Source organism: Drosophila takahashii, chromosome 2R, assembly GCF_030179915.1.
Source record: "Drosophila takahashii strain IR98-3 E-12201 chromosome 2R, DtakHiC1v2, whole genome shotgun sequence".
Taxonomy (NCBI): Eukaryota; Metazoa; Arthropoda; class Insecta; order Diptera; family Drosophilidae; genus Drosophila; species Drosophila takahashii.
This window is the reverse complement of record NC_091679.1, coordinates 40,388,133-40,404,741: the sequence shown is the minus strand read 5'-3', so window position 1 is coordinate 40,404,741 and position 16,609 is coordinate 40,388,133. Positions and strand designations below refer to the sequence as shown.

Below are 16,609 nucleotides of genomic sequence, written 5' to 3'. Positions count from 1 at the left end.
CATTGTTCGCATTCGTTTTTTCTTTCTTTACTTTTTTGGTTTTGTTCTCGGCTCTTCGTTTGCTCATTTCATTTTTTTTTCTGGTCAGGGGGAGGCTTAAAACGTTTTCCATAGATAAATCTGATATCGGGATTTGGGAAAATTAATTATTGTAGCCATGCACATTGAACAATGACAATGTGGGAGAGTCATCTCCGAGGGACGGATGCCTGTCATTTAGTTGATGAAATTCTAGGCAGGGCCAAGGACTTCTTTCAAAGGCGGGGATCTCGGGCTCAGATAAGAAAGAAATCCCATTAGGTGTGGAGAGTTTTTCTTATAAAATATGTAAGTCTCTTCCTGTGTATTATATCATTTTTAGATAGGGTAATCAAATCTTTTAAAGAAATCTCTAAAAATAGAAAACATTTTCTTTTTTAATTCAATATTTTAAAGAAAATTATCTAAACCAAATTTGATTTTGATATTTGTTTTCAATTTGCAATTTCCCCTCACAACTGTTCAATTGTTGCCTTTTCTGAACTTTGCACCATTGTGAGGACCCTTCACACGCAATCATTCCAGTTCAACAACTCAATTCACCGATCTCACTGGAGCTTCAGGGGCATTACCTCCCACCCTATGATTCCCAACTGGTCGCAACTAATTCGCACATCTTTCAGCAGTTTAATGCATCATTTCGGCATTTTGGTCTTTTTTTTTGCTCCCCCCCCAAACACTCGAATTCAAAATAGCTTTGGGAAATATGTAGCAACCCCCTTCTGTCAAGGGTGTACTTCGCGGTTCGTGATGAAAAGAGGGCGGGGAAATTGATGGAAAATTTGTTACCCATAAGACAATGGCTCTGATTTCTGAATTTTCTATATAGCCAACAGAACGGAAGAGGGCTTTGTGCGTGAGAGTTCCCAGAAAGTTCGTTAATAAAAATCTGAGGGCAAAATCCAAATTCAAATGGCTTCATGGTAATCAAGAATTTTTAGCCCATTAATACAGTTATAGAAAAACCCATAAATTTACGAAATATTCACATAGAATTGTGCGTAGATATAATTTTGAATACATTAGATTATTGCCTTGGTTATTCCTTCCCCCATCATCGGCATCATCATCATCATCAGGGCAACCCATTCTACAGCGCAGATATCTCGGGGTAAATATCTCAACTCGAGTCGAATCTTTGTGTTTGTATCTGTACCTCAGTTGGTTTCTGGCTCAACCCTGCAACTAAAAAGTATCTTTGTGTTGTGTCACTTTTTTTTGCTTTCGGCTTCTTGGCTAAATATGTAAATACATTTGCCTAACTTTAGAGCCGAGCTCTGTGAAATGTGATTTGGCAATCTCTCAATCTGCCGGGCACTCGACAAAAGGGGGAAAAATTGAAATACGCTTTCAACGCCGCTGCGATTTGAATTTCAAATTGCCGAGCGAGTACAGTTTACCCGACTAGACGTCTATAGATGCAGATGCGTAGATACTTTTCATAACTTCCCCACGGACCGCCACCACCCATTTTCACCGACTGGCTCAGATATTGTCATGGCCAGAGATTTGAATTTGTTTAATAATAGTTGCATCCCCTGGATTTAAGTCCTCAAAAACTGTGCGAGGGTTGCAGCCTCGACTGTGATTGCATTATTAGTTAAAAACGAGGGAAAGGGACACCTGTTCAAATGGTAATTCAATCTCCCTAGTCTAAAATATAGAAACTGAGACACACTCGGGGACTTATGGATCGTACTCTTGCGCATTCTATAATCTGCAAACAAAGGACTTATGCCGAAACAGCTGCGCAGTTTTTGCCAGGCGAAGGAAGGCGAGAAACTAGTTCCTGAAACTACGCATATAAGGCAGATGTAAAGATGGAACATGGGCAACAAAGACGCATTTTGGCTTTTCAGCAGTTTTTCATTGATTTACGCTCTGCGTTTTAAGCTACACCGAGGGAAATAAAGACTGGTAAGGTAAGGTAAATTATAAATTCAAGTTATTATTTTAAATATTATATTTCAATGAGAAAATTAAATATTAAATAAGTTTACAAAAAAGTAGATCTTTTACTTTTTTTAATTTTCTAGTTGATTCTTAAGTTATAGGTATTGTATCTTTTATTTTTTCTTATAACAGCAGTAAAATTACAATATACAATACTATGAGAACTTCTCTGGCGATATAATAAACTATTAATTATTTAAAGAACGTAACAAATTCATTGAAATAATTTTCTCTCAGTGAGCGTTTATCCTAAGACGTGGATGAGTCGCAAAATTGAGGAATGGAAATGGATTCCCCGGCACTAAGCGCTCTTATTATATTCACTCTTGCGCCCTATTCCTATTCCAACTTCTATTTCCATTCCTATTCCTGTTCCTATAACCAAAACAAGGAAACCATAAACCATTAACATGAAAAAAAGGATAACGTGTTTCTTTTGTTATCTCTCCCCAGTTGCTCAGACTGAAAGTCTGTGTGTTTGCACAAGACGCAAAAAATTTTTACCAGGAACATGATGAGCTACAACAAAAACAACAGAATGAACGACAAATAAAACAAATCCGAATGCCTCAAGGTACGAATCATATGGCTCAGGTAGTCAGCATTGAAATCGTTCTGCGTTTTAGGTTTAGGGTGTTCGACTTCAATTTGGTCTGAGTTCCAGCTCAAATTTAGTTTCGGTCTCAGTTTTTGCGTGCGATTTTATACTTATGTATGGATTTATAGTACAGTTGATCTCGGGATCGGAAATGCTATTTGATAGCAGGCATAATCTGCACCCTTGGGAAGACGACTGCTGGGCGTTTATTCAGGTTTAGTGAGCTGAACATCACATGGAATTGTCTTCTCAGGTTCTGGGATTTTAGGGGAAAGAATATATGCTGATTCGTATTTCATTGTTCTAATGACAATTGATTGTCATTTACCTGGAATATCAAAATCATATTCGGCATTTAATTCTCTTCAATCCTTCTTCAGTAATAATTCCTAAATAATTTATTTCAGCTGTATAGGCTTTTGTGCGATTATAAAGTTTAATTTTATTCGAATTTTTTAAACAGACCTTTGGATAAACCATATAATATATTTCTAATCAGCGTTGTTTAATTACCTATTTTCGTATATAACTACTAACTCATTATACCATTAATAACTTAATAAAATAACCCAGAGCTTTTAATATTTTCTTTAAATTAATGGAGTATTCTCTTTCAGATCTTATACCTAAAGTAGTTGAAGATACCAACACAACTTTCTCAAACAGGACATAATGCTAATAATTTTGTTGTTCTGCTCCTTTGGACCCCTTAAGTTATTGCTCCTTCTGTTTATTTGCTGTCCCACATTGCACATTATTGCCCCACACTTTTTGTTTTGGCATGTTTATGTTCCTAGGTTCCTTCTTCATCTCGACATGTGTTCTTTGGGTCGCCAAGTGTTGACATTTTACAGTTGTGGTCGCCGTTGGCCGCTTCCTCTCCTCTTATCAGCATCAGAAGGACGAAAAGGACGAAGGGGATGGAGAGAGGAAGGACCACGCAATATTGTGACAGGCTGCAACACCTTTGGAATCGAATTGCGAACGAGAGGACACATGCCATTCGGCCCAGTTTCATTATGCTGCATATTTAGTGGCATTTAGCTGCCAATGTCCCATATCCTTGCCCATATCCTTATCCCGGGATCCTGATCCTTAACCTGAATTCCAATTTCGAGCCCTGGGCGGGTTTTGAACCTGACCTATGGCCACGAATGTACATATATGCACATGTTACTCACACGCACGAGCGAAGAGCGAAAACAAAACAGAGACAAAAAGGACGAAGGCAAGGACACCTTTTCGTGAGAGAGTGAGAGAGAGAGAGAGGAGAAGTGGAAGGAGATGGGGACATGCAGACATGTGTTCAGCTTCTGTTGCTTTCTCTCTTGCACTCATGGCATTTTGAAACTCTCTCCCACTCTCTTCCTCTCAACACGTGAGCAAATGTTATTGTCCTTTTTGCGTGCGTGTGTGGGGATGCGACGGCGCGTGTCTGTGTGAAATTGACTGTGTGTGAGTGTGTCTTCAACAGGTGTTATTGCCATTTGTTGTGACGCGACTATTGCCTTCTCCCTTTCTCTGCCAATTCACAGAAATTTTATTAATGAAAAGAGAAAACGGTACATGAAAACTTCAAATACAGATTCCAGGACTCAATTAAAACGCATAGAATATAGACAACTTCGATGAAATAAATATATTTAAAAATAGAATGAGCTTTGAACTTTGTATAATAAAAAATTTAAACAAAGGAGAAAATTTAAAAGTGGAAAAAAAATCTTTGAGAATGATAGAAAAAGAGGTATTTAATATCTTAAAAAAAAACGATATACCCTCGCCACAGAAAATCAAAATCACTTCAATTTAACAATTCCTCCCAATATTCCACCCAAAAGAAAACAGCCATTCAAATTATGGATTCATTTTCCTCAAAAGCCAAGTGAGTTACGAACGACAAAAAAGCAACCACATCAATTTAGCTCGCTAAGAACTCCCATGTCTATTTCTCAACGAAAGCCAATGAAAAAGCAACAGAAATAGAAGCAGTCGCCGCAACAACAATAACACAAAAAAAATCAAAATGGGCGCTAGAATAATGCATAAAAAAGTCTCAACAAGTCAGACAACTTTGCGCTAAGTACACAATACATCTCTCACACATAAAAACAAAAACCTTCTACACGAAGATATCTGTATCTATGCTTGGGTATATGTAGATATATTTATATATGTATATAAGCCAGTAACCAAATAACCAAAAGCTGAGAACTGAAGCGAAAGAGTGAAAGACAAATTGTTTTCAAACGTCGTAATCAAGAAATGATTTCTTAAAATATGCGCGTTGTCGACTTTTTGAATTCGGACCCATTACAATGGAAATAAAGGGAGGAAAGGAGGAGAGATAATGCTTCGACCAGAGCGAACTTTTGAATACCCTGAAAAGTTGAGTTAGCAAGGAAAACCCTTAGCAAATAGAGAAAAGTTACCCTTAAAGAAGTAGAACGATGCAATAAAAAGAAACTTTACCTAATTCCTTTAAAAATCGATGTTATACGTCTTTCTAGAAATTAACAATATATAAATCCGTATTAAAGAAAATACATGTACTTTTAAAAAACCCTTCGAACATTCTCAACTCTACAATTTTTAATAAATATTTTTGTGAAACCTTCGTTATATAAAATTATTTTTTAACTGTCGAATTAGAAAATACTAAATATTTTAAAATCTAACTAAATTACCATAACAACTATAAAACCCAATTGAGCCATCAGGTTAGTGTATAGACAATAAAGAAAATCTCCACGGACAGGCGGAGATGAACTCAGTTAGATGGGATGTTCGTCTCCAACAGGAAGCGAAGGGATGCGATGCGCCAAAGGGATGCAAAATGCCCGAAGATAGTTTGATAAATCTCGGAGCGCAAGGAGGCAAACGGAGATGAGCACGAAAACAAATCTAAAGATGAAAAGGAGTTTCCGTTCGCAACAACCAGCTGGTTTTTTGGGATTTGACAACTCATTGTTGACGATAAAGTACAGTTTCCATTCGAATCTGTGGCTGCTGCAATCGGCCAAAGATACTTGAACCAATTACGAAAGCGTCACCCGACTGGAAGGAATATCTATCTATCTATATATCTATGTGCCCCTAATGGAAATGAATAGAATGACACACAGAGAGAGAACATTCCCGTATCCATCGCCATTTGGGTATATGAATTTATGATTTGATTACACCAGCTCAAGTGTCGCCGTTTGTGCATCTTTCGGCTACACATTTGCTAATGGCTTTTGTTTACTCGAATCTGAGGAAAGGGCAGCTGGATCCGATTCGGATTGATTGGTGTAATATCCATACACATATCCCCCTTCTATTGCGGATTGCTCATTGCTTGTTATTCAAGTTGTGCTCGAGCACTTGAGAACCAACAAATTGTCGCGTTTCAATCACCCCTCATCCTCAATTCCTCAATGCCGCCCCAAATTGTCGAACGGATTCGAGTTCCGATCCATTGTCAATTGTATCTGGGACGGCGTTTTTGGTTTCCAACCTCTATCCAATCCCCTATCTGGGTCCGGTCATAAACTTAAGTACAGACCCTTTTCTAACCGAAAAGAAACCGAGCCCAGTACTTGAGCAAGTTAGAAGACCTCAATTAATGGATATTATGGAGCACTCATAGTCATATTCCAGTTCTCAAGATAATACCACTCAACTTATCAGAGATAGGAAAAGGAAACGAAAGGATCCGGAACTTATTTCTATAAAAATTTGAATCATTTTATTTCTAGCAACCTTTTTTTAAATTAATAGTAATAAAAAAGAAGACAAAATTAAATAAATGTATTCAAAAAACTATTCTTCTGTTAAAAAAACTTTTTTTTAAATCGTAAAGAAACATGTATTAAGCAATTATATTTTAGAATCCTATTAAAAGCAGCCCTTTTCAGATAAAGCCCCATTAATTATTATTTTTACATGGGCTAGGCGGAAAAGGATACAGAATATGAGCAGGCATTTTCAGGGTGCGACAACATTTATTTAATGCGTTGACAAGGATTTGTTTGGAGAGAAAAGGGGGAAAAGGGCTGTTCGAGGCGTTGATTGTGGGTGGTTAAATCGCCCACAATGCGACCCAGCCACTTCAAACAACCCCGACCCCCATTTTCAAGTTGAACAATTGTTGGTATAACTTTTCTAAAGCGAAGAGCATGGGAATTTTAGCCATGGGGAGCATTCTACGACCAAGAGTAACTCTTAAATCGCCATCGAATGATTCCCAAGTCTAAGTTTAACAAATGCATAAATAACGAATAAGAAAGAAGCACACACACACACAAAACAGACGCAGACTAAGTAAATTATCAAAGTTTTAGGCTCCACCCAGAAGTGCTGCTGTATGGGTGTTTATATATCTACTATATATTTACGCATGCGGTCATAATATTAGTGGTATTTTAAAAAATAATTGTATCATGTTTGTAATGCTATCCACTTGTAAATAATCATGCAAAGTTAATTCGTATCTTTTAAGAAATATTAATTTAAGTTTATTTCAACTAAATATTTCTTATTAGTCTGCCCAGTTTAAATTGATTTGTTCAGAGTGACCATACTGAAAAAAATGTGTCCAAAATCAGTAATTTAATTATTTTAGTGTTATTTATTTTATTTGTTTATTGTTTGGCAGATTAATTTTTTACTTAACTAAAAGTAAAAAGTAAAGTATGTAAAAACGTTTAAAAACAAACGTTTTATATTATTTTGACCGTGGCTGTTTCTGTATATATTTGCTGATATGTCCCAGACACTAACTGGTTTTCTGTTAAATGTAAACAACATTTAAATTAGCGAATAAAAATGTATTATTAATGCGAAAACATGTTTATAAAAGCAACAAATACACGCTTAAATCAAGAACAGAGAAGGAGCGAAAGAGATGGCTGGGTGGAGTGCGAGTGAGAGGAACTAAGCAATTGTTAAAAACAAAAAAGCAACAACGCTTTGTGTAAAGATTAGGGCGGGGCCCATCCCAAAAGAATAACGAATGACGATAAACAAACGAAGAGAGAGCAGCCAAACAAAGTCAGGCATTAAGCGAAATTAATAAATTAGATTTCGAATTGGCAGCGAAATACGCTTTTAACATGGCGTCTCAACTGACGCAGAGGAAATCGGAGAATATATATACCTACATATATTTTTCGTAGATTTTTATATTCTTTTTTTAGGACTGTCGGTGTCGAATGGCAATATAATCACGTAGCCGAAGGTGGGGAAGAATTAACTTATTATAAATAAATCTATCTGTAGGTACATTCATAAATTCCACACAAAAAGCATTATAAATTTAAAGTGATTGCAAGGTGGTTGATCTGAAAGTCATTTATTTTCAAGCGTGTATCATGGATTTTGAATAAACTTTGACTTTTTAAGGATAATTAGAATGTATAAAATATTTTTTAACACAAAATAATTTGTTCTTTGTTTATAACTGCAATTTAAAATCAAAGTTTTCATACTGAGATCACTTAAAATGAAACTTTTTTCATACGTTACGTTATTTTTAATTAATTAAAAATCCTAAACATATTTATTTATCTAAAATTTGTGCCACTTTCTGTTAAAATAAATAAAGATAATACAAAATTCGAAATCCCTTACCCAACTCTAAAAGCTACCCTCGCATTTTAATTTGGCCCAAAGCTGTCAAGTTTCCCCGGCGACCGAAATGCGCTCAAAAACTAGTTTTGAGCCTTTATTTCCATTTATTTTGGTAATTTTGTTGTTATTTCTGCACAAGCATTTTAATTTCAAGTGACGCAGAAGCCTTTGGTTTTTTATTTGTCTTGCCGTTCTGCGTTAGATTTTGTGGCTGGGCACGTATTAACATACGAAACATACGAATGTATCTCGCAGATACAGATAGACCATACAGCACATACCTTTGCGGCATACTTAACGCACTCGAGTGACAATAATTGAATTCATTATGGGCATAGAAAAAAAACAGAGAATGGAGAACTGAGAACCGAGCACCGACAACTAAAAACGAGATAAAGGGCGCGGGGAGTACGAGTACTAGGATTAACAATACCGGGTAATTAACCTGATAGATCCACTGGCCTTGGGACTCTAAAAGCAGCCCAGAGACTCTGAGAGTCTGTCACCAATCGTGGAACGAGTATTCGATTCTGTTACCATTTTTATTTGGGCTACGTGCGGGTTTTACTTATTAGCCCCCTAATTACCATATAGTCATACCACATAGTAGCGACTTCTTGGCCATAAAGCGTTCGTGCCATGATCTTCGTGCAAGTTAAGTTTTTCGCAAAGCCCACCAGGCAGAAGATACACAAAAGGAAAAATCTTTATCAGCCCGGGGGAGGTCAACAAACCGCGGATATCGCTCAAGTCAAGTCCCCTTAAGCAGCCCCGCCCCCTCTCTACATATGGGGTTTTTCCTTATCAGATAATTGAGCCAAAGGTAAGCAGAGTGCGCTAACATTACGTTTGTGACTCAAGAGCCATAAACTTAGCACTCGACCAACGGTAATTTCAGCCACCATAAAAGCCCATTCTGCAGCGTTTTGATTTTGGCGTTCGTGCTTCGACTATTCGATAATGATTCCAGGCAATTACATGGTTAAGTTCGACGAAATTTCAACTTAGATTCGAAACTTGACGAAATATTTTCCATAAGATCTTTCAGAAGAAGGTAGAATTTATTACACATCCTTCTTTCTTTAAACTAGTTTAATAATATGACTCTTATAATTTTATTTGCTTTACTCTTTTAAAACATGCATCTAACTTTTATAATTTCCGAGTTTTTCGAGCAACGGGTAAAATTTCATATTTAAAACTGAAAAGTTCAGACTGACAATACTTTTTTGTGTTTTTAATGGCTGTATATTTTCAAAAACTATCTATAAAAACTCAATGCTATTTTATTTTTTATATTTTTTTAAATAGCTGGCTTGGCCTAAGAGTTTTTAAAATACATTTTTCACTTTCTTAGGAAACTAACTACTTGATCACAACTTACTAAACACATTACACCATTATTATATTTCTATATTCATTCATACTATTATTTTATTCAAATATTCAAAAACATTATTTTTAAACTCACCATAAAATACTGAATTACTTGTGGAATTTATCAAATGTGATACGCATTTGGCTTTCTTTTGTTGAAATTATTTGTGAGCCTTTTTGAAAAAGTCCATTAAAAGTTTCGTCACGTTTATTATTTATTTAATTTGCACAAATTTTGCTCATACTCGCAAATCAAATGCAAAATTATAAGGGGACTGAACAACAAACAGAAAAATCGGGGGAATACTAAAACCGCAGAAACCGAAAGACCGAAAAACTAAAAACTTAAACGGAGAGGATTGGATTGGAGAGCCAAACCGAAGGCGTCAGAAAGTGCACTGAAATTGGAAGTGGAATCGGGCAATCGAGGACTGGAATATATGGAATCGGGTAAAGCTTCACATAAATAATAAATGCATACACATAAACATTCACATACACGCTAAAAAAAAATGATGAGTGCTTGTGTGTGTTTGCATTTAAATCATAAAACTTACAAAACTGAAATCCCAACTAAACAAATGTCTCAGTCGTTCCTCCTTATATTCCCCATTTTTTCCTCGCCTTGAAACCCTTGTTGTTGCAAAGTTCTCGCTCATTTGAAGAAAATTTGCTGACAATTGCAAGAGATTTTTCTTTTTATTCGGCTTTTCCCATATATTTTGTTTTTGCTTTCGCTTCGCATTTCGCTTAGCGGGGCGTGGGGTGGGGTGGGAAATGGGGTATTCTTGGGGGGTACGAGACGGGAAGGTAGTCTTATTTCAATTTACAACCAAGTGACGAAGTATCACAATTCAATGTTTAAAGTTTTTATCACGTTGTGGACAACAACAACTTAAGCAAAAATACAGCGCCACACTCAAACACAACTAACCCGAACAGCAGAACCTCTGCAAGTTGAACAAGTTTACTACAAGTATAAATGACAGAAGAATTTCAATAATTACTGCTTTATATTTTTATTTTTGTAAAAACTTTTTTATTATCAATATCAACCTACTTTTGTACCAGAAACACTGCAAGTGAAATTATTATCCAGAAAGCTAAAACGTGTGAGCAATTTTCTTGTTCTAGGCAAATTAGTCAATTAAATTTGCCTCACATGAGAAGTTTATGTACACTCAGAAAAAAAATCGCCCTGAATTTTAGAAAATCGCCATACTTTTTAAGCCAAAGGCAGCTCGCCTTGCCTTTTAGAAAAAATATTTCTAAAAATTAGAAAAAAAATTTCTAAAATTTAGGGTTAGTTTTTGCAAAATTGAATAAGAAGAAGAAAAAAAAAAATCGGGGAATCGGGAGTTATGCCGACTCCACCCCTCTGTCGGTGTGGGGTGTTGTTGTTGGGGTTCTCGTTTCTCAACTTATTTTTCTCTCCTCTATTTAAACACATGGATGACGTCACGATGCTTGTACACAAACACACTTTTAATCTTAAATTGTAACTGAAATAATAACTGAAATTATTATATTATTTATTAATGATAAACATGAAAATCAAATAACTTACTATCTTGAGAAAAACATTTTGGTCGCTCGCGGGATTCGAGCCCCTTACCTCACAGTTTACAGTCAAACACTCTACTAGCTGCGCCAGGGAAGCATCACGAGAGGCGCTGTACAAAGTACATTCTCATTCTGTTCTGTTGGGTTCTAGGTTTATACTCTTATTTATCCATTATGTGTGTGTTAGCTTACCTAAATCCTTATTTGTATTAAAGTATACATTTTAATGCGCAAAAAAAAAAAAAAGACGCAAAAAATGTCCGCCTCGACGTGGGATCGAACACACGCTTCCGAATATAAGCGTAGAAAACAAATAATCCGCTCGCATTAGACCCCTAGGCTACCGATTGGGCCAATTTCCTAAAATGTAAGGCGATTTTTTCTTAGTTTGAAAGAAAAATTTCTGAATAACAGAAAATTTTTCAAAAAGTGCAGAACAAGAGGAGTTGATCTAATCAGGGTCAGTTTTTCTTATTATTTAGAAAAATATTTCTGAAAAATAGAAATATTTTCTGAATTTCAAGGCGATTTTCAAAGTATGGCGATTTTCTAAAATTTAGGGCGATTTTTTTTCTGAGTGTATAAACATAATCACCTTAAAGGATTTAATGGTTCACACTGAACTCAATTGTTAATTGTAGCTAATAATAGTTTTAATAGCTACACCGGATGCTAAACTAAATTTATTTAAGCTTATAGTTTTCATTTCACTTGATTAAGCTTCTCCTTTAAACCGCCCACTTTCCTTATTACAGGACAAAGGAATCGATTCTAAGGCACAGCTTGCACCATTCCAGGATATCTTCGGCACTTTTGTGACGAATAATTAATCACAAATTTTACACAATGTGAAAGGGATGAATTAAATAAAACAACCTTTTCAGTTGAGTTCTGTATTAAAACTGAATTTTATTTTCTAAGTCCCTGCTTAGGAAACTAACATGAAATTCTTATTCTGGTCTTATCTGTGGCCTACGCAGAGGCCGCGTCTGCCTGCGCGGGAGAGTTATCTTTTGACCCCCGCACAGGAACCCTTGGCGCAGTGTGAGAAGCATCTCAAGTGATTATCTTCGGTTTGGCTCAAGTGGCCTGCACTTAAAGATTACAAGTGCTAGCACCGCTCCCTTGTAGGGTCTACAATTACAGATCATAGTTTATGGCTCTGGATCGATTTACAACTGTCACATGACATGCACAGAGCTCATAAAGTATTATAGTTTATTTTTATTAGTGTTCGTCTGAACATTCTGGCAAGGGCCGGCAAGATTAGGTGTCTGTGTTAATTACAATTTATTTTATTTATTCTCAAAAATATTGCAATACAAAATTAGTGGACTGTATTAATTCGATATATTTTATTTTGCTTAATAATTTTGACACCCCTTCACGGCTTGCAATTATTGTGTTTTAACATTTTAGTGAATTTATTTATTTTTTAACATAAAATATTTTTATCTCATTGATTTATTGTATCTACAAATTTATATATTAAGCATACCGCTGGGTAATGCTATGGCTTGTAACTGCCTTCGTATTTTTATTTTCCTTATGAAATATACAATTAATATAATTATTATTACAATTGCTAAAATTAGGGATGCATGTCCAGTTACATGGTGAAAGTCTAATTCCCTCAATTCTAGCTTATGAGTTTTTAAGTATTGAATTTCCTTTGACAAACGATTGATTTCGTCCGTATGGTTAATTAATGGTATGTCGAGCGGGTTCCAAATAATCTTTGGTATCTCGTTAACTTCTCCAATGTAAGACAACGCTAATGTTCCCTGATCTTCTAACTGAATACTGTGTTGAGCAACTAATATTTTATCATCAGTTCGAGCAGTACAATCTGACCTCAGAGTCATTATTCCTTGTTCAGGTAAATCTATTATCTCTATTTTTGAATTGCTACACTGAATTCTAGCCTTAGAATTGTTTTGAACTTTAAAAAGCCAACTACTTTTCTTTTCCAACTCAACCCAATATGACTTACTCTCAACAATCGATTTATACCTACAGTTCGATGCCTTATTTGGTTTGAGAGGTTTAATCTCACAACTATTGTCGTTAGCACTACTCCAAGGCCAACTTCCCTCGCAAACTCTTTTATTCGACTGCCACCTTTGACATTTATTAATAGTAGATTCTGCCATAAGATGATAAGCATCGATCTCAAAATTATAAATTAAGTACTGAGAATCTAAATGCACTGTAATCATGCGTTCGTCCAATTTTACCGGGATAATTTTATAAAGTACTGAAGCATGCCTACCAAACAATGGTATTTTGGCATTAATTATCAATTTTTTATCCACAAATAAACCTCTAGCCGTCAATAATGTATAAACCTCCTTTAATTCTGTGCCTGTTCTTTTCCCTGGCAAGACTAAATTTTCAGACAAACTGTCTTTTATTCTGGAAATTTCACTTTTTAGCTGACTAGGTCTTAATATGTTTGTATTAAGTCGGCCATGATTTATGTCTATTAAGAGGCTTATGATACTATATTGAATTTTCTCGCATTCATCTATAATGTTACTTAGCTGTTTGGTTATCATAAAAAAGTTGATAGACTCTTTGTACACATAATATGATTCTTGCAATACCGCCGTCATATTCTTAATCCTTTCGTTCATTCCTTTAAAATTTGAGTTAACTTCATCAGTCGTTTTCTTTAAAATGTTAGTCGTAGAATCGACTAAGGAAGTTTGTTTCCTACTTAACTCGTTAAGGCTATGCTGATTGCTTAATAAGTTTTTCATATTATCCTCCATTTGTATCCTGTCGTCTTCATCCATTATTCCAAATAGAATGTGATAAAGCGATCCCATAAAACCAAATGGAGCACGTTTACTTCTTGATTTTCCCTGAGCCATAAAAAGTTTATTATTTTCTTCTATGTCTGAGATCTGCCTTTCCGTGTTGCTCAGAACTAAAAGGCATTGATCCTCAAAACTATGAAGTCGTTCGCAAATTACCCTCATTTTTGGTATTAATTCTTTACCTTTTTTAAGCATTTCGAAGTAAACGTCCATATTATAAAATATTATTAAATTCCAAGAGGAGGCTACAATTTCAACATCCCCCATTGGGTCTAAATATATTGCCGAAGTCTTATTTATCTTCTCTATTGCATACCTTGGCTGATCAACTTTAGCTGATGCACTAGCACATTGGCAGAATATAAATAATAACATGGCCATTACAAAACCAAGTTTTGAGATCTTTGATGTACCTCTTGTTTGTCTTTTCGGTTTTGTCTCTTCGGGATCAGCTTCCATTTTATCGACAGACTTTATTCCGTCTAAGGGACAAATCTTGCTTATCGGCCTAGTGATAAATCCATCTTGTAATTTCACTTCTACCACTCTAACCTTTTCGTCTTTACCCTTATGGATTTTTTCCACCTTTCCCATTGGCCACCTGGCTGGATGACTGTTTTCATCCTTCAACAATACAATTTGTCCCTTCTCTATATTTGGACTTTCCCTCTTCCACTTGTTTCTCTGTTGTAGAGTATGCAAATACTCCTCTTTCCATTTAACCCAGAAATCTCTTCTAATTTTTTGGATTAATTTCCACCTATCTAAATTACCAATTTTCTCATCTTCAATTGGTTCAACAATCTCTAACGGTGGTCTACCAATCAAGAAATGACCTGGAGTTAATACTTCATGTTGATCCATTTCATTCTCAGAAGTATACAATGGTCTCGAATTTAAGCATGCTTCTATTTGACATAAAAGTGTTGACATCTCTTCGTACGTCAGACTGTTTTCCCCTATTACCCGTTTCAAATGGTGCTTCATGGATTTAACTCCAGATTCCCAAATACCTCCGAAGTGAGGTCCTGCCGGGGGGATAAAATGCCAATCAATTCTATCTTTTTCAAGCTGCGCGGCAATCATTGTGTTTTCCTTGATTGCTTTAACTAACTCTTGATCTAACTTTCTTGAAGCTCCTACGAAATTTGTTCCGTTATCTGAATAGATGTTGGCAACTTTTCCTCTTCTAGCAACAAATCTTCTTAGGGCTGCTAGAAATGCATCCGAGGTTAAGTCACTTACCATTTCTAGATGTATGGCTTTGGTGGCCATACACACAAATACGGCTATGTATCCCTTATATGTTTTTAGTCCACGATTCTTGGAACATTTAACAAAATAAGGACCTGCGTAATCTACTCCAGTATTTAAGAATGGGTAGGACATCGTAACTCTGTATTTAGGCAGATTGCCCATTATTTGTTGAGCAGTATTTTGTCTGTACCTAGCACACTTCACACATTCTCTCAAATACTTCTTTAAGGAATTCTTTAGCCCGAAAATCCAATATTTCCTTTGGATATAATTTCGCATTAGGTTTATTCCTCCATGCAAGGTTTCTTTATGAGCCTTTTGGATCAATAAGTTTGTTAAATGGCACTTGTCTAAAATTATTGGATGCTTTACTTCAAATTCTGCATTGGAGTTTTGTAGTCTCCCTCCCACTCGAAGTATACCATCCTTATCTAAAAATGGATTCAACGACAATATCCTATTACTTGTCTTAATTTCTTTTTTTGTTTCCAAGCACCTTATTTCTAGACTGAATTGATATTCCTGTTGTTTCTTAATAATGATCTTTTCAGCTCGTTTCAGCTCCTTTACGGATAGAAAAGAAGGATAGAATTCTTTCTTAGTTTTTGATTGAATGAATCTATTTAAATATACTATTATTCGTATAATTTTTTCAACGCTGGAAAACTTCTCTAATAATTTGTAAATGGGGTCATCGGTTTTGTTATTTAGAATAGAATTTACCATAACCACATCTTCTTTGGATTGCTGTCGAGGCCAATGCTCCTTTGGCTCAGATAGCCATTTCGGACCTTTCCACCATAAATCACAGGTGGTCAGTTGGCTAGAACAAATTCCTCTAGATGATAAGTCTGCAGGGTTCTCTTCAGACTTCACATGGTTCCATTCGGTATTAGTTAGTTTTCGAATGTCATCCGTTCTTCGTCTAATGAACTTGACCTTACTATCACCATTTTTAATCCATGCTAAAGTTATAGTGGAATCACTCCAAGCATAGATTTCTACTTTGGTATTAATGGATTCAATTATTCGTTTGATCAATTCACTAAGCAAGTGAGCTGCACATAACTCTAGCTTGGGAATAGTTTTTCTATTTTTAATTGGATTAATTCTACTCTTGCTGGCTATTATGTTTACACAATTCCCTACTTTAGCGTATACCACTGCTGCATATGCCTTTTCGGAAGCGTCAGCAAATCCATGAAGCTGTATTATTGAACAATTTTTTGAACTAATCCATCTTGGGATTCGAATCTGTTCTAAAAGCAATAAATTTTCCTTAAAATTTACCCAATAATCTTTATCTTCCTTGGATAATTCTTGATCCCATTCACTCTTATTTATCCATAGTTTTTGAATAAAAAGTTTTCCTAAAATAGTTACAGGAGCC

At 35.6% G+C, this 16,609-nt stretch overlaps 1 protein-coding gene across 2 annotated transcripts in view; it reads right to left on the bottom strand.

Moving 5' to 3' along the window:
- apt (apontic) overlaps positions 1-16,609 on the bottom strand; it is a 49,192-nt gene that overhangs the window by 24,358 nt on the left and 8,225 nt on the right. Inside the window, exon 1 of one of the 2 annotated variants that reach the window (XM_070212917.1) lies at positions 9,672-9,907. The exons of the other annotated variant lie outside the window; for it this stretch is intronic. Coding sequence (XP_070069018.1) covers positions 9,672-9,674 — 3 coding nt within the window. The 5' untranslated portion in view covers positions 9,675-9,907. Of the gene's footprint in view, positions 1-9,671; positions 9,908-16,609 lie in introns of those variants that run through there. 2 annotated transcript variants of the gene reach the window in all.